Here is a 22482-nt window from a genome sequence, read left to right as displayed (position 1 = left end):
CTACGCGGCATAGACGACTGACTGGTTCTCCCACGAGAAGATCCAGGAGGTGGGAGAGCAATCCACTGCTTGGGCCAGAGAAAGCGGCTAAAAGGAGTAATCAGTTCCAAGAACTGGCTACCTTCAGCAGAACCAGAAGGATCATGGCAATGGGAGGGAAGGCATTATACATGTACCGAATATGCCCTCCCAACTCTCCTGCATGGTGTCCCGCCTACCGCCCTTAATCCCGGGTGAAGTAAGGCGGAAGCTAATGGTTCTGATGGGACGATCTAACCTCTGACAGATGGACCGATACATGCATACTACTGAGTGAGGTGCCACTCATTTAGACAAGAGAGATGAGGACTGACCCACCCCGACAAGCAATCGGCGAGTCAACCCCGTCCAAGCTCCGCACCACCTCCACTGACACTACAGAAGAAGGGACACTGTCTCCCTGCAAATGCTGATAGCTGGAACTTTTGGTGCCCCCTCCCTATTGATGTAAAACGCAACGGTCATGCTGTCATACTGAGTTGATTTATCCACCAGGAGAAGCAGGAGTGGAGCTGCCGAGGGACCGGAATTATGAGGCTCTGAGGATGCCGCCACGCTTGCAACTGCCCGAGGAAGTATAATTGTATCTCCCTTGTACGCAAGTGGCAGCTCCGAACGCTGGTCACCAGCCCTAATAGGCGAAGCTACACCCGAGCCTGAACCGATGCCGCTGCCTGATAATCAGAGCGCATAATCAAACATCAGCGATCCTCAAGCCTATGGGAGAGACCCGGACCCTGGCGAATTCATCGTCGCCCCCAGAATTATTCAAGTGGAACAGTAAAAATAGGTTACAGTCATATTGCAGTCATGCTGACAATTAAATCGCCTTTTCGAATCTCCCCTGATTTATAGGTCTTTAGAATCGACCCTGTAGCTCTTTGTGGGAGAAATGTTTGACAACGCTGTATTGAATGTTATATTAGGACCGTCCATCCAATTACCATTCAAATATTTACTCTAAAGTATCCGATACACATAATAATGTGGGTCATAACATACATGTACTATTTTAATGCTGATTCAGCTTCTATGGTGAAAAGTTGATTGCCCTGTCTGTATTCACAACTCATAATGAACGTATTTGGCGGCCATTTAGAAATTTTGAACAAAAACTACGCAGACAAATACATATTTATGAAACGGTAAGGGCATAAGAGCATTTGTAGGTCAAAATGTCACTCAAATCCCACATGGACACTCATATAATATTGATATCACAACTGTCTATTTTTTACGACATTTTGGCTGCCATTTTGAAAAAGTCCAGTTTACACATCTTTCGCAGAGGTTGATTTTGGTAGACTTTGAGTATGTTAAAATAGAGACTTAAGAGCAACATTTTCAAAGCTTACATGTACTATTTTGATACTGATTCAGCTTCTATGGTGAAAAGTTGATTGCCCTGTCTGTATTCACAACCCACAATGAACGATTTACGGCCATTTTGAAATTTTGAACAAAAACTACGCAGACAAATAAATATTTATGAAACGGTTAGGGCATAAGAGCATTTTATAGGTCAAAATGTCACCCAATTCCCACATGGACACGCATATAATATTGAAATCACAACTGTCTATTTTTTACGACATTTTGGCTGCCATTTTGAAAAAGTCAATTTTACACATCTTTCGCAGAGGTTGATTTTGGTAGACTTTGAGTATGTTAAAATAGAGACTTAAAGGCAACATTTTCCGAAAATAGAATTCATGTTGCAATTATTTTGACCTTTGGAGATTTTGGGGCTGATTTTTACTGGCCTAGATGCCAGACCAGTGTTTATGTTGGTGCAGGGTGGTGGCAAGGCAGATGTTTGGCATGTGATTCTATTATTGTAATATTTGTATCACAATGGACCACAATCCCATTGACATAATATAGTTCAATAACTTCAATTAAACAATCATACTAGTGCAGAATTTGAGTTGCAGAGTATGAGTTTTTGTACCCAAAATTTCAAAGGTCATTCAATAATTGTATTGGGGTTCAAAAACTTTGCACCTGGTAGATGAGCATGTTGTGGATCCTAGTGTATGCACTAAGCTAAGTAATGTATCACTGGGGTGCCTCAGTTCTTCTGATCACAATGCCCTCGAATATCATGCATAAGCAGCCACTGAGCCCACCCCCTTTGACGGCGACTCGGGTGCAATTGTCACATCACAGATACTGTCACACGCAGCAGTCAACCAGTGCTAATTTAATGCAGAATATTCATGATATTATTAGAATTTATTGTATTCAAAAGTGTATGTTTTCATGTCTTAATATTGTACTAGATATTTCTGTAAATCAGGATCTTCTTGGAAAGCAGTGGGAGACACTGAATGTTGATACCCAGTAAGCTTATTTTAAATAAATACATATAATACCTTTTCAAGGTATCATATGTAATTATTTATTGTTCATGAACACAACACAATGTACTCCCTGTTCCAGAAAAATGCAGCATTCATTTTTGTAGGATTAAAAAATATTACCCTGTTTTGCTAAATGAAACATAACTAAATCCTAATCCTTTAGTTACAAAAAATGTAGTTCTAACTGGCAATTAAAGTCAAATTTCAATATTTGGTCAATTTTGTGGAAATAAGGACCGAAAACATGCATTTTTTGGGCATTTTTTGTACGCTATGACAGTCAAGCCCAAAAATTAATTATAAGTTACTACCGGTAGGCAGTCATCCGTATTTGGCGGTTATCGGCTGTCACGATTACTTGGCTGTTTCAATTAACATTTGCGCAAGACGCTATTTCCATACCACAGTTTATACTAATATGACCTCAGATGACCCCGAAGTTATGCATTCTAATTTTTGGAAAACACATTTTCTAGTCTTTTCATATAAACCGAACATAGAAAAATAACATAAAATTATGAGCTTACTCGGCCAAGTCTTCGAATTTTTTGGCCCATTTTCCCTCCAATGGCAAAATTATTGAAATTATGCAAGGCTAACATTAACAGTTATCGCTGATCAACTTTAAATTGACCAATTAACCAACAATTCAAATATGTATCATTATAATATACGTCAAATATTTGTTTTTGATAGCATCTTCACTCCCGATAGCTTTATTATCAACATTGACGTCAGTAGACCTATTTGCTGCCCAGATCGTACTTTACCTGGCTGTATTGTTCTATAAACATGACATATTGGTGCATGTGTTCCTTTGTGTGAGTGATTTATTGGCTGTTTATGATACTAAAATGTCACAGGCAAAGTAAATTTTCATTAGGCTTTTCATGTAGGCTATTTTATTGGATCCATATTAATCTTTGGAAGTATTGTTATTGTCACTATAATTCAAGGAACTTGAATGGGGAAAATGAAAAAAAGGAAAAGAAATGCGGTGTTTACTAATAAATAGTAGGCTGTACAGTCAGTAGATCAAATTTGAATGTGCGTTGGCAAGTTCAAAATAAAATTGCATAATGGGATTTTACAACAACATGTGTTCATTAAATACAAATTGAGAGTTTCAACAGGTTTACAGTCTGAGTACAAAACTCTTTCAGTTGAATGGCTCTTTTCAGAGCCACTAAAACTTTTAATTAGGAAAGGGGCACCAACCATAAATGACTCTTTTCAAAGTCATTAAAACTTAATTAGGAAAGGGGCACCTACCATTTAATGACTCTTTTCAGAGTCACCAAATCTTTTAATTAGTAAAGGGGCTAATACCATTTAAGGACTCTTTTCAGTGCCACCAAAAGGGCTACTACCAGTTAATAACTCTTTTCAGAGCCACCAAATCGTAATTAGGAAAGGGGGTACTACCATAAATGACTCTTTTCAGAGTCACTGAATCATAATTTGGAAATTTGCTACTCCCATAGACGAGTCACCAAATGGTAATTAGGAATGGGGTACCTACCATGAACAACTTTTTTCAGAGCCACAAAATTATAATTAGGAAAGGGGTAGTCCACTTGAATAACTCTTTTCAGTTTCACTGAATCCTCAGTAGGAAGGAGCACCTACTACTAGCACAACAGCTCTTTTCAGAGCCACCAAACTTTTGTAGATAATACAGGGCAATCTTACTATGTCATTGATCAAGGGGTAGCCCGCAATGATACTCGGTAGACAAGGGGTAGTCTACACATAGTAGTCCCAATATTAAGTTTGTCTTGTAAAAGTCAGAACTTATCCTGAGGAAAGCTTGACAGTTTAACCTGAACACTACTGGTCATCTAACAGCATTTCTGATTGGTTGATAATTTGAAATGCTCATTTCAACTGCCAATTATGACTAGGCTTTAAACTATTTATGGTCAAACTTGCATTTGCAGATGATCTTATTTTAATACCCTCCTTGATTGGTTCAAAACTGAACACAATATTCATTTTGGCCAATCGGCAGGTAGTAATAGATCTCATGGGGTTAATACTTGTCCAACGGTGAACTTACTGAAGCCGTCAATTTGTATTGGAAATACATAGAATTGCTACATACATTGGATTTAGGGATAATATAGATCGCCTAAAATCGTACGTACGTGCTAGATTGCACATCGGATTGCAATGACGGGTTTTTCCTAGATTAAACTTAGATTATTTACTGAAGTTCCTTATTGGCACAAGCATGTCTCATCAAACTCTATGTTGCCTATCATTGCCTATTGTTCAGAATTAGTGCACTTGTCAACTTGTTTCTCTCATGACATTACCAGTGCTATCCAGGGTACACGTCTAATAAATAGTACAGGTGTAGGCTATTGAAGTGAACCATATCAAACAGAGAGCTATCTCCTTTATTTGATTCTAACACATGACATGATAACTATTTGACAGATAGGACCCTGTTGAATAAATAAAACACATTTTATCATTATCATGACTAATTATAAGACACAGGCCTATTGTTTTTGAAACTGTCATTTGAAAGCGCAAATAAAAAAGAGATAATCATGGATAATATTATAACAAACATTTTCATTGTTTTCCTCAAGTTCTGTTATTTCAAAGTGCAATGTTGCAACCTTTTTCACAGGTATTGCCCTCACCTACAAGTATACCTGGAGAGTTTTTATCTTATCATCAAGGGTTACAAGAACTTTTGAGCTATTTTGAGCTATAAATGCCTATTATTGTATATTTACTATATGGTCATTTTCACGGTAAAGGGTGTAACTTTTGATTTTTAGGGTCAAAATTTCAAACCACTTAAATATGTTTCTGTTTACTGAAATCATGCATAGAAGCAACTTAATTTCAAGTAAAATAATGTTTCAAGGTTTAAAACTTTTGATTTATAATAAAAAATTTAACATTTCCATAACATTTTGGTTAAAATCTAAGAAAAAATGTATTTTACATAACCTTAGAAAATTTTGACATGAAAGCTGGAATACATGTGAAATTCCATTCCAAAGTAAGTCAACAGATATAAGTTAAATTTTATACCATGTTTTGCTATGTTTGTAATTGCAGTTTTGAAAATTTTTAACATCAAGTGTCATTTACAATGGAAATTTCCAAACCTTAAACATATTTTTTAAGTTTTAATTGGGTTCCTAAAATAATTTGAATGTCTAACTTCATGTACAAATACTACTTGATGAAAGGAACCTCCCAGCCAAGTTTCACAGAAATTGGAGTTATTTTTAGAATTGGCAATTCAAGCGATTTGTGTTTCGGAGGCTTCAGTTAACAACACAGGTGATCATAAAAGTAAAATATTTAGCTAACTACTACAAGTTGACATAAAAAAATAGGTAAAAAATATCACAATTACCAATTTTCATGCTTTGCTTCTAAGTATTGAATTTCAGTTGTGACAAAAATTAAATTATCACAGCAAGTCATTTTTTTGTTTCGGAGGCTTCATGTTAACAATTGTTAAACATTGCAGAAGTAGTTTTTTGAAAACAACAGTGTTGGGATCATCTAAGCTGTTATTTTCTTGTGTGTATTGAATCAATGATTCTATGCGGCAGATATTGTAGATTTATCACACATTAATTTTTTTCACCCATTTGTTAAGTATGGTGTTTTTTTGCATGTGAAGCCTCCAAACAGGCTTTTTAAGGTATCAGTATATTTTTCAAACATTAACCATAATGTCAATTTTTTTTTAGATTTATGACATTCTGCACATATCAAGTAATAATTACAATGCAGATATCAGTATGAAACACACCAATTTAGATATGGCCATGCGTTTGGAGTTGGGCCGGTAATGCGTTACATGTTTTCGCGAGATGAAAATTGCATGTTTTTCGTTTGGATATGAATATCTTTCACACATTATACCCACCATATATAAAGGTATACATTTTCTGGCTGCAAATGAACCAAGGAATCCAAAAATGCACTTTAAAATGACATAGGGTGTAACACTAAGGAGTTATGAAACTGAAAATACCAAATTGCAATGGTTTATGATCAGTTACATGTTGTTGGAGATTTTAATCTGCCCGCAATAAAAGGGTGCAACATTTCATGCCAGGATAGATTGTCCACAGCTGAGCAGGAGTTCTGTGATGTAATCAATTCATTTTTCCTTACCCAATTGAATTTTATTCCATCTCGTAAGCAATGTGATAACATACTCGATCTGTTTTTTACAACATCTACAGACAAGGTTATTAATTTGGGTGTGTCAGATGAAATCTTCACAACTGACCATAAGCTTCTTGAGTTTTGCATTGCAACGTCTGTTGAAAGACTCAAAAAGTTCCTCGCTATGTGTATAACTTTAAGAAAGCTAACTTTGATCTAATTAGATCCGAGTTGTTGTGTGCTAAGTTTAGTGATGTTTATGAGGCTATATCAGTTGATTCTGCATGGGCAGCATTTATTCACATATTTAATAGTATTTTGGACTTGCACATCCCCAAGATTAAAATCAGGGATAGTACTACACCTCCTTGGATTGATTCTGATGTTAGACATCTTAGGAACAAAAAACACTGCCTGGAAGCGGGCCAAAAAACTAACTCTGAAAGCCACTGGGCGACTTTTTTTCAGTAAACTTCGCAACCAGTTAAAGAACATGATTTCATACAAGTATGAAGATTACATTGACGGGTTTGGGACTACCATCTTGGAGAACCCAAAAGGTTCTGGTCCTTTTTAGATCTAAGACCAGATCAAAATCTCTGCCCCAAGCAATTTATAGTGGTGATGAGTGTGCTGCTACTGCCACAAGCAAGGCTACAATGTTCAACAATTATTTTATTCTGTTTTTACCCAGCCTAAGGTAAACATTACACTTCCTGATGTGCCAATTTTCCAACATGAATCCCTTGGCAATATTAAACTTCAGGCTGATAATGTGCTTGACATTTTGAAAAATCTAGATGTTACTAAAGCCGTAGGACCTGATGGCATATCTCCGTGTGTCCTAAAGGAATGTGCTAACCAGATTGCATCTCCCCTTTGTCATATTTTTGATATGTCAATTGATTCAGGTGATTTACCCAGTGATTGGTTGAAGGCCAATGTAATTCCAGTTTACAAAAAATCTGATAAGCAAAAAGTTGGTAATTATCGTCCAGTTTCACTTTTATGTATGTGCGGGAAGGTAATGGAAAGGGCCATTTATAATGTTATCTTCCCTGAAATAAAGTCCAAGTTATATGATCTTCAGCATGGTTTTATTAAGGGACGGTCAACAACTACTCAACTCCTTACCGCTTTTCATGAGGTTAGTGCTGCTATGGACAATGCTGGGCAAGTCGATATGATTTATCTTGATTTTTCAAAAGCTTTCGATAGCGTCTCCCACAAACTTCTTTTGCACAAAATACAATCCTTTGGCATTCATTCCAACCTCCTGAACTGGTTTAGTGCTTATCTAACTGGACGGGAGCAGAGAGTGGTTGTTGACGGGGTGAACTCTGACTGGCTCCCTGTCATTTCTGGCGTCCCCCAAGGTTCGATCTTGGGACCTTTACTTTTTGTTCTTTTTATTAACGACTTGCCCAGCGTTGCCAATCATGCAAATGTTGCTCTTTTTGCGGATGATTCCAAGTGCTACAAAAATATTAGCAGTACTTCTGATTGTAAGCTACTGCAATCAGACTTAGATGATTTGTATAATTGGAGTTTGATGTGGGAGCTCAACTTCCATCCCTCAAAATGTCAGGTTATTACCATGTCCAGACGCATAAATCAAGTTCAATTTGCCTATAAGATGAATGGTATTACCCTTGAGAAAATTGATGCCATTAAAGATCTTGGTGTTAATGTTTCTGACAGACTTGATTGGAGTATTCATGTTAAACAAGTGGTTAAAAAGTGCAACCTAAAAATGGGGATGATCATGCTAACAGTTGGTTTCAATGCACCAGTTAAAGTGACCAAGACTCTTTATACTGCCCTTGTCAGGAGTGACCTTGAGTATGGTAGCTGTCTTTGGAGCGGGACCTCAAAACAAAATGTCCAGCTTATTGAAGGTGTCCAAAGACGGGCTACCAAATTTATTATGCACTATCCTGACAAGGACTATAAAGAGCGGTTAACCAGTCTTGGTCTCCTTCCACTTTCATCCAGACGGGAACTCGGTGATCTCTGCTTTTTTCATAGATGCAAGTTGGGGCAATATGATTTAGATGTAGATAAGTTTGTTGTTTTTAAAAGTAAAAACCAACAGAACCATCCCACCACTAGGCTCTCTGCAGATCCTCTTATGTTATCTTTTCAGAGGTGTAAGACTGAATCCCACAAACAATCATACTTCAACCGCATTGTTCCCTTGTGGAACCAGCTGCCTCTGGAAACCAGATTATCCAATTCCATTTCTTCTTTCAAATTTCAAGCTCTGATTTTTTGAAGTCTCAATTTTATTCAAAATTTGTTCCTTCTGATACCTGCACTTGGTTTTCCACTTGCCGATGGCCAAATTGTAGGCCCATTTAAGGTGTTGCCCCTGGCTTTCCATTCTTTTTTTCCAAATTATTTAGGTTTTTTCCTAGGTGGGATGGTTCTAGAGGTGAATTTACACGTGTTTATCCCAGCCTATTTGCTGGTCTTTTAACATGTTTTTTAAAAAAAAGCTTTTATATTATATTTTTCAAAATTTTGATGTGCAATAATGTTATACATGTATGTACCAGTGATGAAGTCTAATAAATAAATAAATAAAATAAAATAAAATAAATAAATAAATATTTTAGGGGAAAAATGTAAAATTTGACAAATTTAAAAAAAAAGTTAGCTTCACCCCACATATTTAAAAGTTACATATTTGAATTCCTCTCAGTCAGAGCTTTAAATACATATATAACATCATAGGGTTCAATAAAATTAAAATGATTTTGCGCCAGCCTCTTTCAAGGCATATTTTCCCATTGACTTCAATGTGTAACCCGAACGGAAAATAAAATATGCAAAATTGCTTCTCAAACAAATTAAATTGCCTGGAATATGATTGTATGGTGTTATAGTATGCAGTTTAAAGTGAATTGTAAAAATGTGAAAAAAGAAATGGATCTCTTGCATCATATGACCCCTGGGGTCACTTTTATTAAATTTGCTCCTCCTGATCCTCCTCCTCCTGATCCTCCTCCACCCCGAACATTATGCTAATTAGATGCAAATTATTCAAATGTTAATAACTTCTTACAACTTTTTTAAGGTTTTCTGTATTGGTCTCATCACAAGCTTTAATTTGACACCAAATTTAACTACATAGGCTGCATATTAACTGAGAAAATTAAAAAGATGAACCCTATTATGTCGCGCGCATGTAACATCTCCACCTATTTACTGGCCCAACTCAAAACGCGTGGCCATATGCATAGATGATAATTAAGTTTACTGTTGTTTCGAGGCTTCATTTGTTTCGGAGGCTTCAATTGTTAACGGAAAGTTTGTATTGGGTCCCATTTTCAAACGGTGATATATATCTCCACGATTTAAAAACATGTGACTTGAGGATCTAGTTTGCTACATTTTAATAAACAGATTGGATGAGCTCTTTTATTTATATTTGCACAAGCTTGCTGAACAGTTTGTTTCGGAGGCTTCAAAAAGTTAACGGAAAACGGCTATTTGAAGTCAAGATTTTATAAAAATTTTAAAAGCTTGCAAATCGGCTAATTTTTGTTACCCATTTCAAGTTAAGATAACAACTGTTATGAATCAAGAAGAAGTGAAGAAATAACCAAGAATTATGAACCAAAGCTACACCCACAAAGTTTGTTAACAATTGTTAACGGAAAATGAAGCCTCCAAACGATAAATATCAAGTCCGGTTCTCAAAAATACAGGGCCGTTCACAATTAAATCTAATGTGGCAGTGTTTACTGAACATATGACTGTACTTTCAGGATAAGAAAAATTATCCATGAACTAACTGAAGAAAACACAGGGTTTTACAAAATGTTACTGTTTTTTATAGTTTTTCAAAATGGCAATATTAAGTACATTTAAGCCTGCTAAAACTGAACGCAGTAACTCCCAAAGCTGATTATGCTACCCAAGGTAGCTGCTAACTAGATGACTTATGTGGCCAAAAATTATGGAATTCTGTGGCTTTATTAGAACACTACGGATTAAAATGTTAAAAATCCAAAGTTACACCCTTTACCGTGAAAATGACCATATGCAAATTATAGGTTTCATTTAAGGACATATTTGCAGTACAATCATTGCAAAATACAGAGTTGAAATTCATCCCAAGATATACATTAAAATGGCAGTATCAACTTTCCCAAGATATACATTAAAATGACAGTATCAACTTTCCTGCACTGAGCAACTGAGTTTGCCTCATTGGAAAACCATGGGTAAAACATGGAGTTGACCATTGTAGTGCATTGTGTAAAATACAATCTAACCATCACGTAACAATCACTTTGTTAAGTTGATAACAATGGGGGGAAACTAGAAAACATAATCTGCAAGTTCAAAGGCCTTTACGGTTTCATATTTGCAACATGATGCAATGAAAACATATGGAACTCTGAATCATTAAACATTGTGGGGGTAAAAATAGCATTTTAACCCTAGAACTACCTGCCTATTGGTCAAAAAAGAGTTCTCATTGTCAATTGGACCAATCAGCCACATTGTTAAAATAATTTCACCACACAAAAAAATTGGGGGGAATTATTTGCAAAACTCCATTCTGATTGGTCATTAAAATGAAAATATCATGTAATTGACCAATCAGAGGCAATGTTAGATCGGCTGGTAGTGCTCGGGGTTAATCCCGATTGAGCCAGACCAGACACGTAGAGGAATCACACCACATACAGGGGAACCCTAGACTTTGAACAGCTCGGGTGATGAGTACACTGTAGACCTATTTGCGGGATATGCCTATCTCTGCAGATGATAATGCAATAGATAGGGTGCTTTATTTATCTGATACAGCCCATGTCTGTCTAGCTGCTCATGTTTGCTGGTGTAGCACTATGGACCACAAAAGCCTCATCCCTATGGCATAGTCCAATAATCTCAATTACATAATCATAGTGCAAAATTTGACCTCAAGTTGCTGAGTATGAGTTTTTGTACCCAAATTTTCAAAGGTCATTTAATGAATGTACAAATGTATTGGGGTTCAAGAATTGTGCACTAATAGATGAGAATGTTTTGGATCCAAGTGTCTTGTCTAGCTAGCCATGTTTGCTGGTGTAGGTAATACTGGGTTTTATACATTATCATTGCATTTTAGTCTTCAATGTTGTCGGTGTTATGACGATGGTGTCCGATTTTGATTGACTAGATAGCGGTTTACATAATGCTTGTTTAGATTATTGATATCATAGCTTGTGTCTGGCTTTAGGTCAGTGATATTTCATGTGTCATTAGTGGATCATAACTTTCCGAGGGGGGTAACTATAGTAGGGATGCACCATTTTACTTCAAGGTGGGGTTGGACGTAAATTTTCATGCATTAATGAATAGGCCTACACAGTTACATACCCCCCCCCCAAAGAAATATATTATAATCCTACGTCTAGACTCAAAAATAATAATACTCAAAGACGTAGTAAAGTCACATTGTGCATATTGAAACTTGAGCCGAAATACACAATTCTTGGCATGTTTGGAATACATATCAAAATCATGAAAACTGGACACAGAAATAATAGCGTACTTAAACTGGTTTCTGTTCCTGGAGGGGGTTGTGCGCAAAGTGTGTTGTAGTGCCAGAGAGGGCTTGTCACCTCAACACTGCCAGACCACCCCTACACACATAAATGTAAATTGCAGTACATGTTAGTGAAAAATGAGTGGAATTGGAAGCGAATGATTCAGAAGTGATTCATATTGGTTCACAATTACCTCATGTCTGTCTGCTAGGCTGTGATCTGCCACACATGGCCTAATGATTTAAATCAGTGAGTGTCTTTATGATAATGTCTATTAACTCACAATCATCATGCCAATCTTCATTGTTAACTGTCAGATTTAAATGTGAAACGTTTCCTGAAAATTTGGGGAAATTTGTATGTTTAAAAAAAATTCATTGGAAATGCCACTTCTCTTGTGCCAAGCTTCATCTTTAATATGTCAAGAAGATAGTGACATAATGCCTTTGACCTCTTTAATCTAAATTATGAAATTATAGCCAATTAAATAAAAACTTCTACATTAAAGCTGGCTTTCCCTTTTAAAGGGAATTTTAATAAAGCTTATAATATTGAAGCCATGCTGTTATGACACAATAACACACTTCACCAATGGTGGTCCATTCTGCTTCACAGATACTTGGCCATCACTTTGGCTATATCACGTTTTGTTTGAATTGAAGTAATCCAAAGGGGGCAGTTGCCTTTAAAATCAAAGAATTTAATCACCTGTACATGAATGTGAACTTATGTTGAACCCACAGCTGAGTAAGCTTGCCTTCCCATAATGCATTTATTCCAGTGTCTCGTAATCAGCAAGTAAATATATTAATATTAAATATTGAAATTACGGCAATTGACTTGGACTGGGGTTTGAGATAGAGGCCTTTTGTTTTGTTTTAAGGAGAGCTGGAGCTGCAGCTCTCCTTAGAGTTGTCACTCTGTTACAGCTCTCCTTATTTTCTTTTGGTGTGAGCTATTATCATTATCCTTAAAATTGCAGTGTGATTTATTGTAATATCACCAATGCATTGTGGGAAGACATGATCTTTGCTGTTTGTTGAACCACCCCATCCACCTGCAGACTTGCCTTTTTCACATTTTTTCCCTTTTTTTTCTTTCTTTTCGCAATTATTGCTTTGTTGAAGTTGTCTGGTTTCCATGTTGAGAGCATTATTGTCTGGCCTTCTTGGAAAATGTGGTGTGTTTTTTTTCAATATAAAATTGTACCTTCGGTATCACTATCAGATGTTTTCAACAAATAAAATCAGTGGGAAGAAAGAATTTAGGTTTGCATGTTAAAAATACTGGTTACACCTAGGCTTGTTGGGTACAGATGATTGCAAAAAACTTGTTCTTGTCATTTTACTTATGTTTCTTTTTATTTTACTGCATAAATAAACTTTTTCTTTTGATGACCCGCTGCTTTTTTACAAACTATTTTTATTTTCTTAAAAGATGACATTATCATGATTATAGGAAAATTATTATCTTTGGTCAACATTATTCTAATGTGCTAATTAATGTGAGTCATGTAACATTTTGCATTGATCAGCAGATATGGGTTTGCCTCAAGCTATCTACAGTAGACGACCATTGGTGCACTATTGTTACCAGCTTTCTAGACTGTGTTATACTCCCATTGTAGGCCATACATTTGATTAGCCATAATGCTGTTAGAAATCTAATGACAGATATGAGTCAACACTACCATGTATGATATTTAAAGGGGCATACATTGATTAGTCACATCAGCTCAGTCATTGTCAGTGGAGTTGATACAAGATGCTTATATAGAAATTCTGAAGTCCCTGGTTCGATTCCTTCCTTCATGATCATGCACTTGTCACTTTTTGCCTTCAAGGGGGATTCCTCCAAAATGATCATCACACATCAATCTGCGAATAATTAAGATTAAATTGTACCTTTTTGGGAAAATGAACGTTGGCCTATTTTAGGAGATTTTTACGGTGGAACTTGTAAGGCAGCATGTTGTTAAGAAACGTTTTTCCCGGAGGCGACCAATACTGCATCGCTCGCTTTAATGTTAGTAGACGAGAATTGGGAATGAATGAGGATGCCATCATTCAAAGTAATTAGGGTGGTGTACGTGTGTGGAGTGTAAGCTCACCTAGGCAAAGTCAATCTAATGCTCTATGTATAATAATCCAGGGTAGACAGAGACTGTGGCGCAAAGAGTTATCAGAGTTGATTGAATATATCACAAAGAAACTTCAAAATATATTATTCAAACAAAAAAAGTCATGAAATTACCGTACCTTTAAGATCCATTGCTGTAAACATTTAATTAAAATAATTGAAACTATTTTTAGGATGGTATAGTAGGTGTCAAAATTAACCTTATAAATTATACAGTAGGCGACTAGGCGTACTTTGCAACTATAAACTGCCAATCATCGAGCAGTGGAAAATTACCAGAGGTACACTAGCAACCTGAACCAATCGTGCTGCAGTCGCTATCGTATGTTTGATAAAGTTATGCCCCACTTAATAGAATTGTGACTATGTGAACTTTTTCAACCACCCCTATTCACATTTTGACTGTCTGGGAATAGTAGGACTTATATCAGTAAAAAATGTTTGTTGATAAATTTCTACTCCACTAAGTGGATGATTTCTGAGATATATTTAATTTTAAGAACATGGGAAATATTTTGACAAGATACATGTATGAAGTAATTGTGATAGCTGTTGGTTTAATCCTATTCCCTACTTATTGAGGTGACTTTGGTTTGAGAGGCCATGTTTTCTCAAGAATTTGCAAATCTCAAGATGTTGTCCACTGTGTGAATATGGCTTACGAATATCATCAACAGACTGTTTGATGATGATGATAGGTGTGACTATCATCTTATCTATCAGCTGGCTATTAACGGTGTATCAGATGATACAGAGTGTGGGAAATACCCTTGAGAGGCCAATTAGTTTTCTCAAGAATTTGCAGATCTCAAGATGTTACTCACTGTATGAATATGGCTTACAACAGATTGTTTGATGATGGGAATACCCTTGAGAGGCCAAGTTTTCTCAAGAATTTGCAAATCTCAAGATGTTGCCCACTGTGTGAATATGGCTTACAACAGACTGTTTGATGATGATGATAGGTGTGACTATCATCGTATCTATCAGCTGGCTATTACCGTGTATCAGATGGATGCCAGGATGATATCAGAGTGTAGGGAATACCCTGACATGATTACCACATTACTGCATGCATTTCTCCAGACATCTCTTTGTGTAAATTATTCCAGTTCCAAAGTTCAGTAGATATAAAGTGTACACGCATTACCAGCAGTGGATTTCATGTGGAAATCTGCTTGACATTTTATATTTTGGGCATATTTCACCATAGACTGTAGAAAGTTCTGCAGTCTACGATTTCACCAGCTAAAAAATGGATTTCAACATAATAAAATAGATGTAGCATGGATGCTTGTAAAAATTTGACTGCTACTGTATAGTATTTTACTTGTAGAGCAAAAAGAGACTGCTAAATTAAGCTTACCAAATACAATCAACCATCAATTATGATGCTACAAATTCATCTGCCTTATCTGTCCAACCTTCATCACAAAATGATTGATGATGGGGAAAGTAAATAGGAAACTGGCGCGACGTTCTGGTAATGGTTGTAAATGATGAGAATGACGTTTGTTGCTCTAGTCTGACGATTATGTTGATTATAGATTATCTTGAAATATAGAAATATGTGAAATTTGGCAGAATCAGTCAATGAATTCCAAAAGTAAGTGCAATAGCTGCCCTGTGAACATTTGGTAGTTTGTTTGTTTCCTGTGTATCTAATTTCCCTTTCTTTTTTTCACTATTTTTCAGGAGAAAGGAATCAAAGTTCCAAGACAGTGTGGTAATGGACCAAGTTCATTCATCCCAGCGTCCGAGGTAAGCAGAATACTTAGCATATAAGAATGGTGCAATCATGTACCATTTAACAATAAACCGAGCCGCATAGACTAGAGACTAAAAAGCGAAAATAATCAATTGATTAGAGCTTGTAGAACAGCAACTCTGTAGAACACATTGTTATCTGAGTGCAAGAAAATTGCATATAATGCAATGGCTGCATCTTGTTAGATTTTGAAATTTTATTTGCTGTAAAATCCAAAAACTCAACAAAAATGTTAATCTCATTTACGGCATTGAGTTTGAGATTATTCATCACATGATCAAAGTTGGTCCGAGGTGCATCTCAAGTCCCACTACCTACAGAGTTGCTGCTTAAAACAATGCTAGATATTTTAAATGGCAAAAGCTGCCAAAAGGCAGCTTTTGCACTAGATACAAGTTTCTTGCACTTGCATTATCTGTCAGCCTTTGTTTTGTTTATATATTGTTTTCTACTGTATATTTCATTGTCATTGTCATTTTGTTCTCTTCATTCACTCAATATTGAGTTTTGTTTTGCTATGCACTTTTATGCATTTTCCTGTCATCAGAGAAAAGAAAAATCTGCAAAAGGGGCATTTATGACTTGCATTGTTTAGTAGTCAGATATTGATAAAAGGGTACTTGCATCAGGGTTAGAATTTTGTCATACAGTGGGAGAATCAATCTTGATTCCTACAAAGGAACTTTTTGACAATCGTTCATTGATACTACTGTGTAGATTTTGATTTTTTTACAAGAATCAACATTGACTAGACCTAGAAATTTGTCGAAAATCCATTCTCGCAGAGATTCCCTTGTAAGGTATGTGCGACTCGAAAGAGATTCTTGGGAGAATATGAAGATTCTTGTAAAAATGATGTTGCTAGAATCCAAATAGATTCTCACAAGATGAAATGAAATTCTACTCTGTTTGATTCATGTAAAGAATCTCTGCTAGAAGCTTTCTAAAACAAAATTTTAAACTTGTGTTATTTGAGTAAACTTTTCTTTGATTAAAACATGGTAGTTTGATGTTGGGTAAAGCAAAGGTGAGTGATGTTTGATACACATTGGATGTGTGTCTTTGTGAAACAGCTAAGGGCCCAGTGTTTACCAAGAGTGGAATTAGAATTTGAACTTCATTTGTGTGTAAACAGTGTTGCCATGTTTGCAACTCTACTTCTGAACTTGAATGTTGACTTCGAAGTCACAATTTCACAGTGTAAACAAACATGCAACGCAAGTTTATAATGGTTCTTGAAGCATGAGTAAAGGAGAGCGTAAAAGTTTTAACTCGCTTCTGTTTTGAAGTCAACTCCCCATTTTCAGCTCAGTGTGCATGGTGTAAACACCAGTCGAAAATAATTTGTGCTAATCTGTAGTCGCAATCTGAATTCAATGTCGCAATTACAGTTGACTTCTCTGTGTGAAAACGGGTCTTATTATATTCAGATGAATAAAGTGTAATAACTTTGAGTACTACTAAAATCTGCACAATAATATGATGATTGCATAGATAGTGAGCCTAATTAGCTAATTGAAAGATATATCAAGTGTATCACATTATGTGATACACTTGTTTTTTCCATCAAATTCATTTTTGGATTGCTAAAAATAACTCTGGTTGTAATTCTCTACTCATACTTTTACAGATAACTTTAACATTAGATATCTAGCTATTGTACCATTGTAGCAGCTACGATGAAATATCAATTTGGTAATTCAAAAAGAAAGTGTTCACAGCGATATATAGCTTGTATTTAGAGAGGATCCAACATCATGGAAACTTACATGGACTTTGATATGTAGCATTTGTTGCTAGAATCAACTTTTTTCATTGAATCATGCAGTAAGTATAGCGGATGTTATTTGATTCTTGCAAACTGGCACAAAATTGAGGCCCTGGCACTAGGATCCACAACATGCTCATATATCAGGGCACAGTTCTTTAACCCCAATACATTTGTACATTTATTGAATGACCTTTGAAAATTTGGGTACGAAAATTCATACTCTGCAACTTCAGGTCAAATTTTGCAGTATGATTGTTTAATTGAGGTTATTGAAAGATGCCATTGGGATGAGGCTATTGTGGTCCATAGTGTGGGTAATGTAACTAAATACCTGGTAACTGGATCACAAATATTTCAAAATGATGGTAAATATGGTAGACTGTTGGCGATCATTTTGATGGTGGTTCTGGACTTGGAAGCGTGATTCAGTTTGCATAGTGATAATCAGATTACACTTAACACTGGGATGGTAAATTATTCAATTGAACATGATTTACCCCCATCGCCCCCTCCCCTGGATTCTCCAATGGAATATATAAGATAATGCAAGACTAAAGCATGATACAGTCATCTATGATTCAATTGACATAGTGATAATCAGATTACACTAAAACACTTGGATGGTAAATTACTCAATTGAAAATGATTGAAAAGTGCTCCCCCATTGCCCCCTCCCCTGGATTCTCAAGTGGTATACTATATCATACGCTAAATAAGATAATACAAGACTACTAATGATGCTGACATACCAAGCATACGTTGCAGCCATAATCTATTTGCAAAAGCCTGAAGGAAGCCTTTATAATGAAGGCTAAGCACCACTTGATTCGGAATGCCGCAAATATCTCCAGACATTCCAACATGTTCCCAACGTTATTAAGGGTTGTGGCATTTCTCCTCTTTATACATTCTCACACCTTATACAAGCTTATACTGGTGGATATTTGGTTCTAATAATCAGGATTGATTCTTCCAGTGCTAGTCACCATGGATACACACCAAGCTTTTAGGCTTTTTCAATGTAAAATTGTAAAAGTTAATGTACCATTTAATTTAATCAAATCTGATGTAATCCATACAAGTATTTATAAAGCCCTGGTATAAAACACAGTCAGGCCCATACGCAGGATTTCATTTGGGGGGTGCTGATTTTGATATGGTTTAAGGTTTCTTTACATACCAAAATACATTTGATCAACTTTGGGTGGGTGCAATGTGAGGGTTCTGTTTTTATTTGGGACACCCTGTATGTTGAACAGAATAAATTGAGATCCATATAATAGCTCTATCATGTTTCCTGATATTGCCTTGACTGTTATGAGTGTAATTCCACACTGGCTTCTACCTCCACTGCTCTTACTTTCAAGAGTTAATACCCCATATACATTTGTAACAAAATGTCACTTTACTACATGTAATCCTGTTTTTAAAAAGTCACTTTTTTTTGCATTTTTTGTAATTTTTCCACCAAAAATGATATCTGAATAAACATTTTTATATTCCATTGTGTACTGATTTTTTACCATTTAAAAATTTTTAAAAACCCAATTTGTTTTTAAAAACATGCCCTATTCCATGTGACATTAAATTTGCGGCTTATTTTGAACTAACCGCTTAAGAATAACATGCAATAACACAAAAGAAGGAGGGAGTCCGCAGAGCACAGGATACGATTGGCCTATTTTCCTAGATTTTAGTACCCAAAGGCTATGTGGAAATCCATGGAATTTTCCATTTAGCATGTTTAGTGGTAGATTCCTTTTTGCAGTCAATGTCAATGGCTTTGTTCAAGGCTAATGGTCCAGCACCAGGATGAGATTTTATCAACGCTTAATAGAATCTTGATTTATTAAATAAATCAGGAACTTACTGTTTTTGGTGCGTGTTATAATAGATGATATTGGTATTGGACGAACTGCTTGTTACACCATTCTATGTGTGAAATAACATCTCATGAATATATACAATAATTTATTACAAGTATAGAGAAGGACTGGGCAATCGCAAAAATAACATTCGCGAAAATGTGTCTCTTGGTACTCTAAATAGCGAAAATAACTACGCGAAAAATTATACAGTATAATGGATTTTAAATGCATTGAGGAATACAATCGTGGTTACTGTAAAAGTAAATTTATTTTTGAGCATTTCACATTCCAAGCTGCTGTGAAAATAATAACATAGAAATTATATATGCTGTTGTGTCTAGTTCAATGCATTGAAGCATAAAATCTTGGATTTTAAAACAGGTGAAATAGTTCAAAATTGGCAAAGGGTGAAAATTACATAAAAATAGGTAAAAGGTGAAAAAGGAACTGAACTTGAAACAATATTAATATTTTGTATATTTTGATGAGAACAATCATGAAAAGGTAATTATTTAATGGTTATTTCTCTTTGTATATTATCAATCTTTATTTGTTTGTTTGTTTAGTTTAGAGGGACCTATTTGCTTATATTTTAAGTTTATTTATCTTGAATTTTAGTAATGAATTGAATTTTTAAATATTGATAAATATTAATGAAAAACAAAATATTAGCGATAAACATTGGAATGTAAAATTTGATATTTCATTATAGTCTATGCATGGAAATCACTTGTTCGCTACCTTGCTGATGGGATGAGTGCCAGTGCATGCAGTAATTGAACGGAATCCAGAGCGATCATGTCCGATGGTCATTTGCCTAATAGCCGCACATTCCTCGTGCATTTAGTCCAGTGAAGCATTGTGGCGGATCATGCTGGGACTCCGTTAATTGCCGAGCATGGGGTCTGGAGGAGAACAGGTTATTGGCGAGTTAAAAAATAGGCGAGTTAGAAAAAGGCGAGTTAAAATGGCGAGTTACCCCCTGCAGTGTTTTCCGGAAAGTCCATGTGGCGAGTTAAAATGGCGAGTTACCCCCTGCAGTGTTTTCCGGAAAGTCCACACGGCGAGTTGTGAATTTCCGGAAAGTCCACGAGGCGAAGTTGTGAATTTCCGGAAAGTCCACGCGGCGAAGTTGTGAATTTCCGGAAAGTCCATGTGGCGAGTTGCGAATTGCGAATTTCCGAAAAGTCCATGTGTCCGAGTTGTGAAAAATGCATTATGTGTTTTGACTTTGGCACATACAATTTGATTTTTTTTGCTGTGTGTGCAGTATGTCCTAACTAGTTTTTGATGGTAAAAACAAAAGGATTTCAGTATCAGTAGAATGCACAGTGACCGCCACTGATGTTGATGAAAATGTATTTGTATGATTTTTTATTTCAAGAGTAGTGAGATATGATTAGGTTTCTTTTATATTAGTGGTTGCTTGTATATCCGATTATTCATGGTACAATCAATTGACTGATTATGTGTTGTGCCCCTTTGTGTTGTGTTTTTTTTAAAGTGTTAAAAAGTTTTATGACTTTTATTTGTATAACTTTTTCGGATTTTATTTATACTAGAAGAAGAGGGCAGCCTATGCACAGGCGAGAGTAGCACTGTCTCTATATATTAATTCCCAAGATCATTGCAAGCCCGAGAGAAATATATGATAAATGGAAACTGATTTTGCTGATTTTGGACTAGCAGCTTTAAAAAAAAACAGTACTTAATACACTGTGACATTTTTAATTCACTGTTGGAACTTCATCATAGTCTTGCTGTAACTCGCCACCGGGACTTCATAGTGTTACTGTAACTCGCCACTGGGACTTCATAGTGTTGCTGTAACTCGCCACTGGGACTTCATAGTGTTACTGTAACTCGCCACTGGGACTTCATAGTATTGCTGTAACTCGCCACTGGGACTTCATAGTGTTACTGTAACTCGCCACTGGGACTTCATAGTGTTGCTGTAACTCGCCACCGGGACTTCATAGTGTTACTGTAACTCGCCACTGGGACTTCATAGTGTTACCCATGGAATATCTAAAATAGCCTGACTCTGTGGGGGTAACTCGCCTTTTTAACTCGCCTTTACCTATCTCGCCCATATTGTAACTCGCCTAAAACATGCTCTCGGTCTGGAGACACACTGTTTCTACTACTAGTCATGCCATCTCTTCTGCACTGCCAGGCCTATAGGTCTTTAATTTAAAGGGACTCTGAAAGATTGTAAAAGAAAATCAAAATCAAAACCAAAACGTTGCCATATTTTGAATTAGAGATCCTTGTTTTGTTGGATTGAATACTCGGAAGAGCTACAGAGCAGTATTATATATTTTGAAAATAACAGAATATTGTGAGCACTGCATTAAGCTTATCTGCTATTGACCTGTGAATATGGGATAAAATTCTGGATCTGGAACTTGCCTAAAATTACAAAATCATTTATTTTTACACAAAAGATGCTGAATTAAGCTTAACTATTTCAGATGTTGGACAAACATTGCATTAGGGCCTATACATGTGGGCTTTGTCCAAAATTTAAGGGATGTAATTTGTGTGAAATATCACAATGCCCCTTTCAACTCGCAGAGCAGATAAATAACTCAATAACAAAAATAGACATACTTCTTTCTCAAAACATTGCTGTACCAGTTGGAGGATTTGCCCCCTACGACTTGGCTTTACTTTGCTTGGTATTTTAATACAAAAAAATACCATGAATATTACAGGATTTGATGATTCAGTGCAACATGTATGCCTATATGTGACCCACTCTCCATGACTCTCACAAAACATGGAACAAGTCGCTAGACATGTTTTGAGTTCAATAAGCTTCAAAAGATGACAA

At 36.1% G+C, this 22482-nt stretch overlaps 1 protein-coding gene across 1 annotated transcript in view; it reads left to right on the top strand.

The window, feature by feature from the left end:
* LOC140140909 (sestrin-1-like) overlaps nucleotides 1–22482 on the top strand; it is a 142118-nt gene that overhangs the window by 60370 nt on the left and 59266 nt on the right. Inside the window, 1 exon segment of the mRNA XM_072162663.1 lies at nucleotides 15935–16000. Within this exon segment, the coding sequence (XP_072018764.1) occupies nucleotides 15935–16000 (66 nt within the window).

This window comes from Amphiura filiformis, chromosome 19 (assembly GCF_039555335.1).
Source record: "Amphiura filiformis chromosome 19, Afil_fr2py, whole genome shotgun sequence".
Taxonomy (NCBI): domain Eukaryota; kingdom Metazoa; phylum Echinodermata; class Ophiuroidea; order Amphilepidida; family Amphiuridae; genus Amphiura; species Amphiura filiformis.
This window is presented reverse-complemented; position numbering and strand designations above follow the sequence as displayed.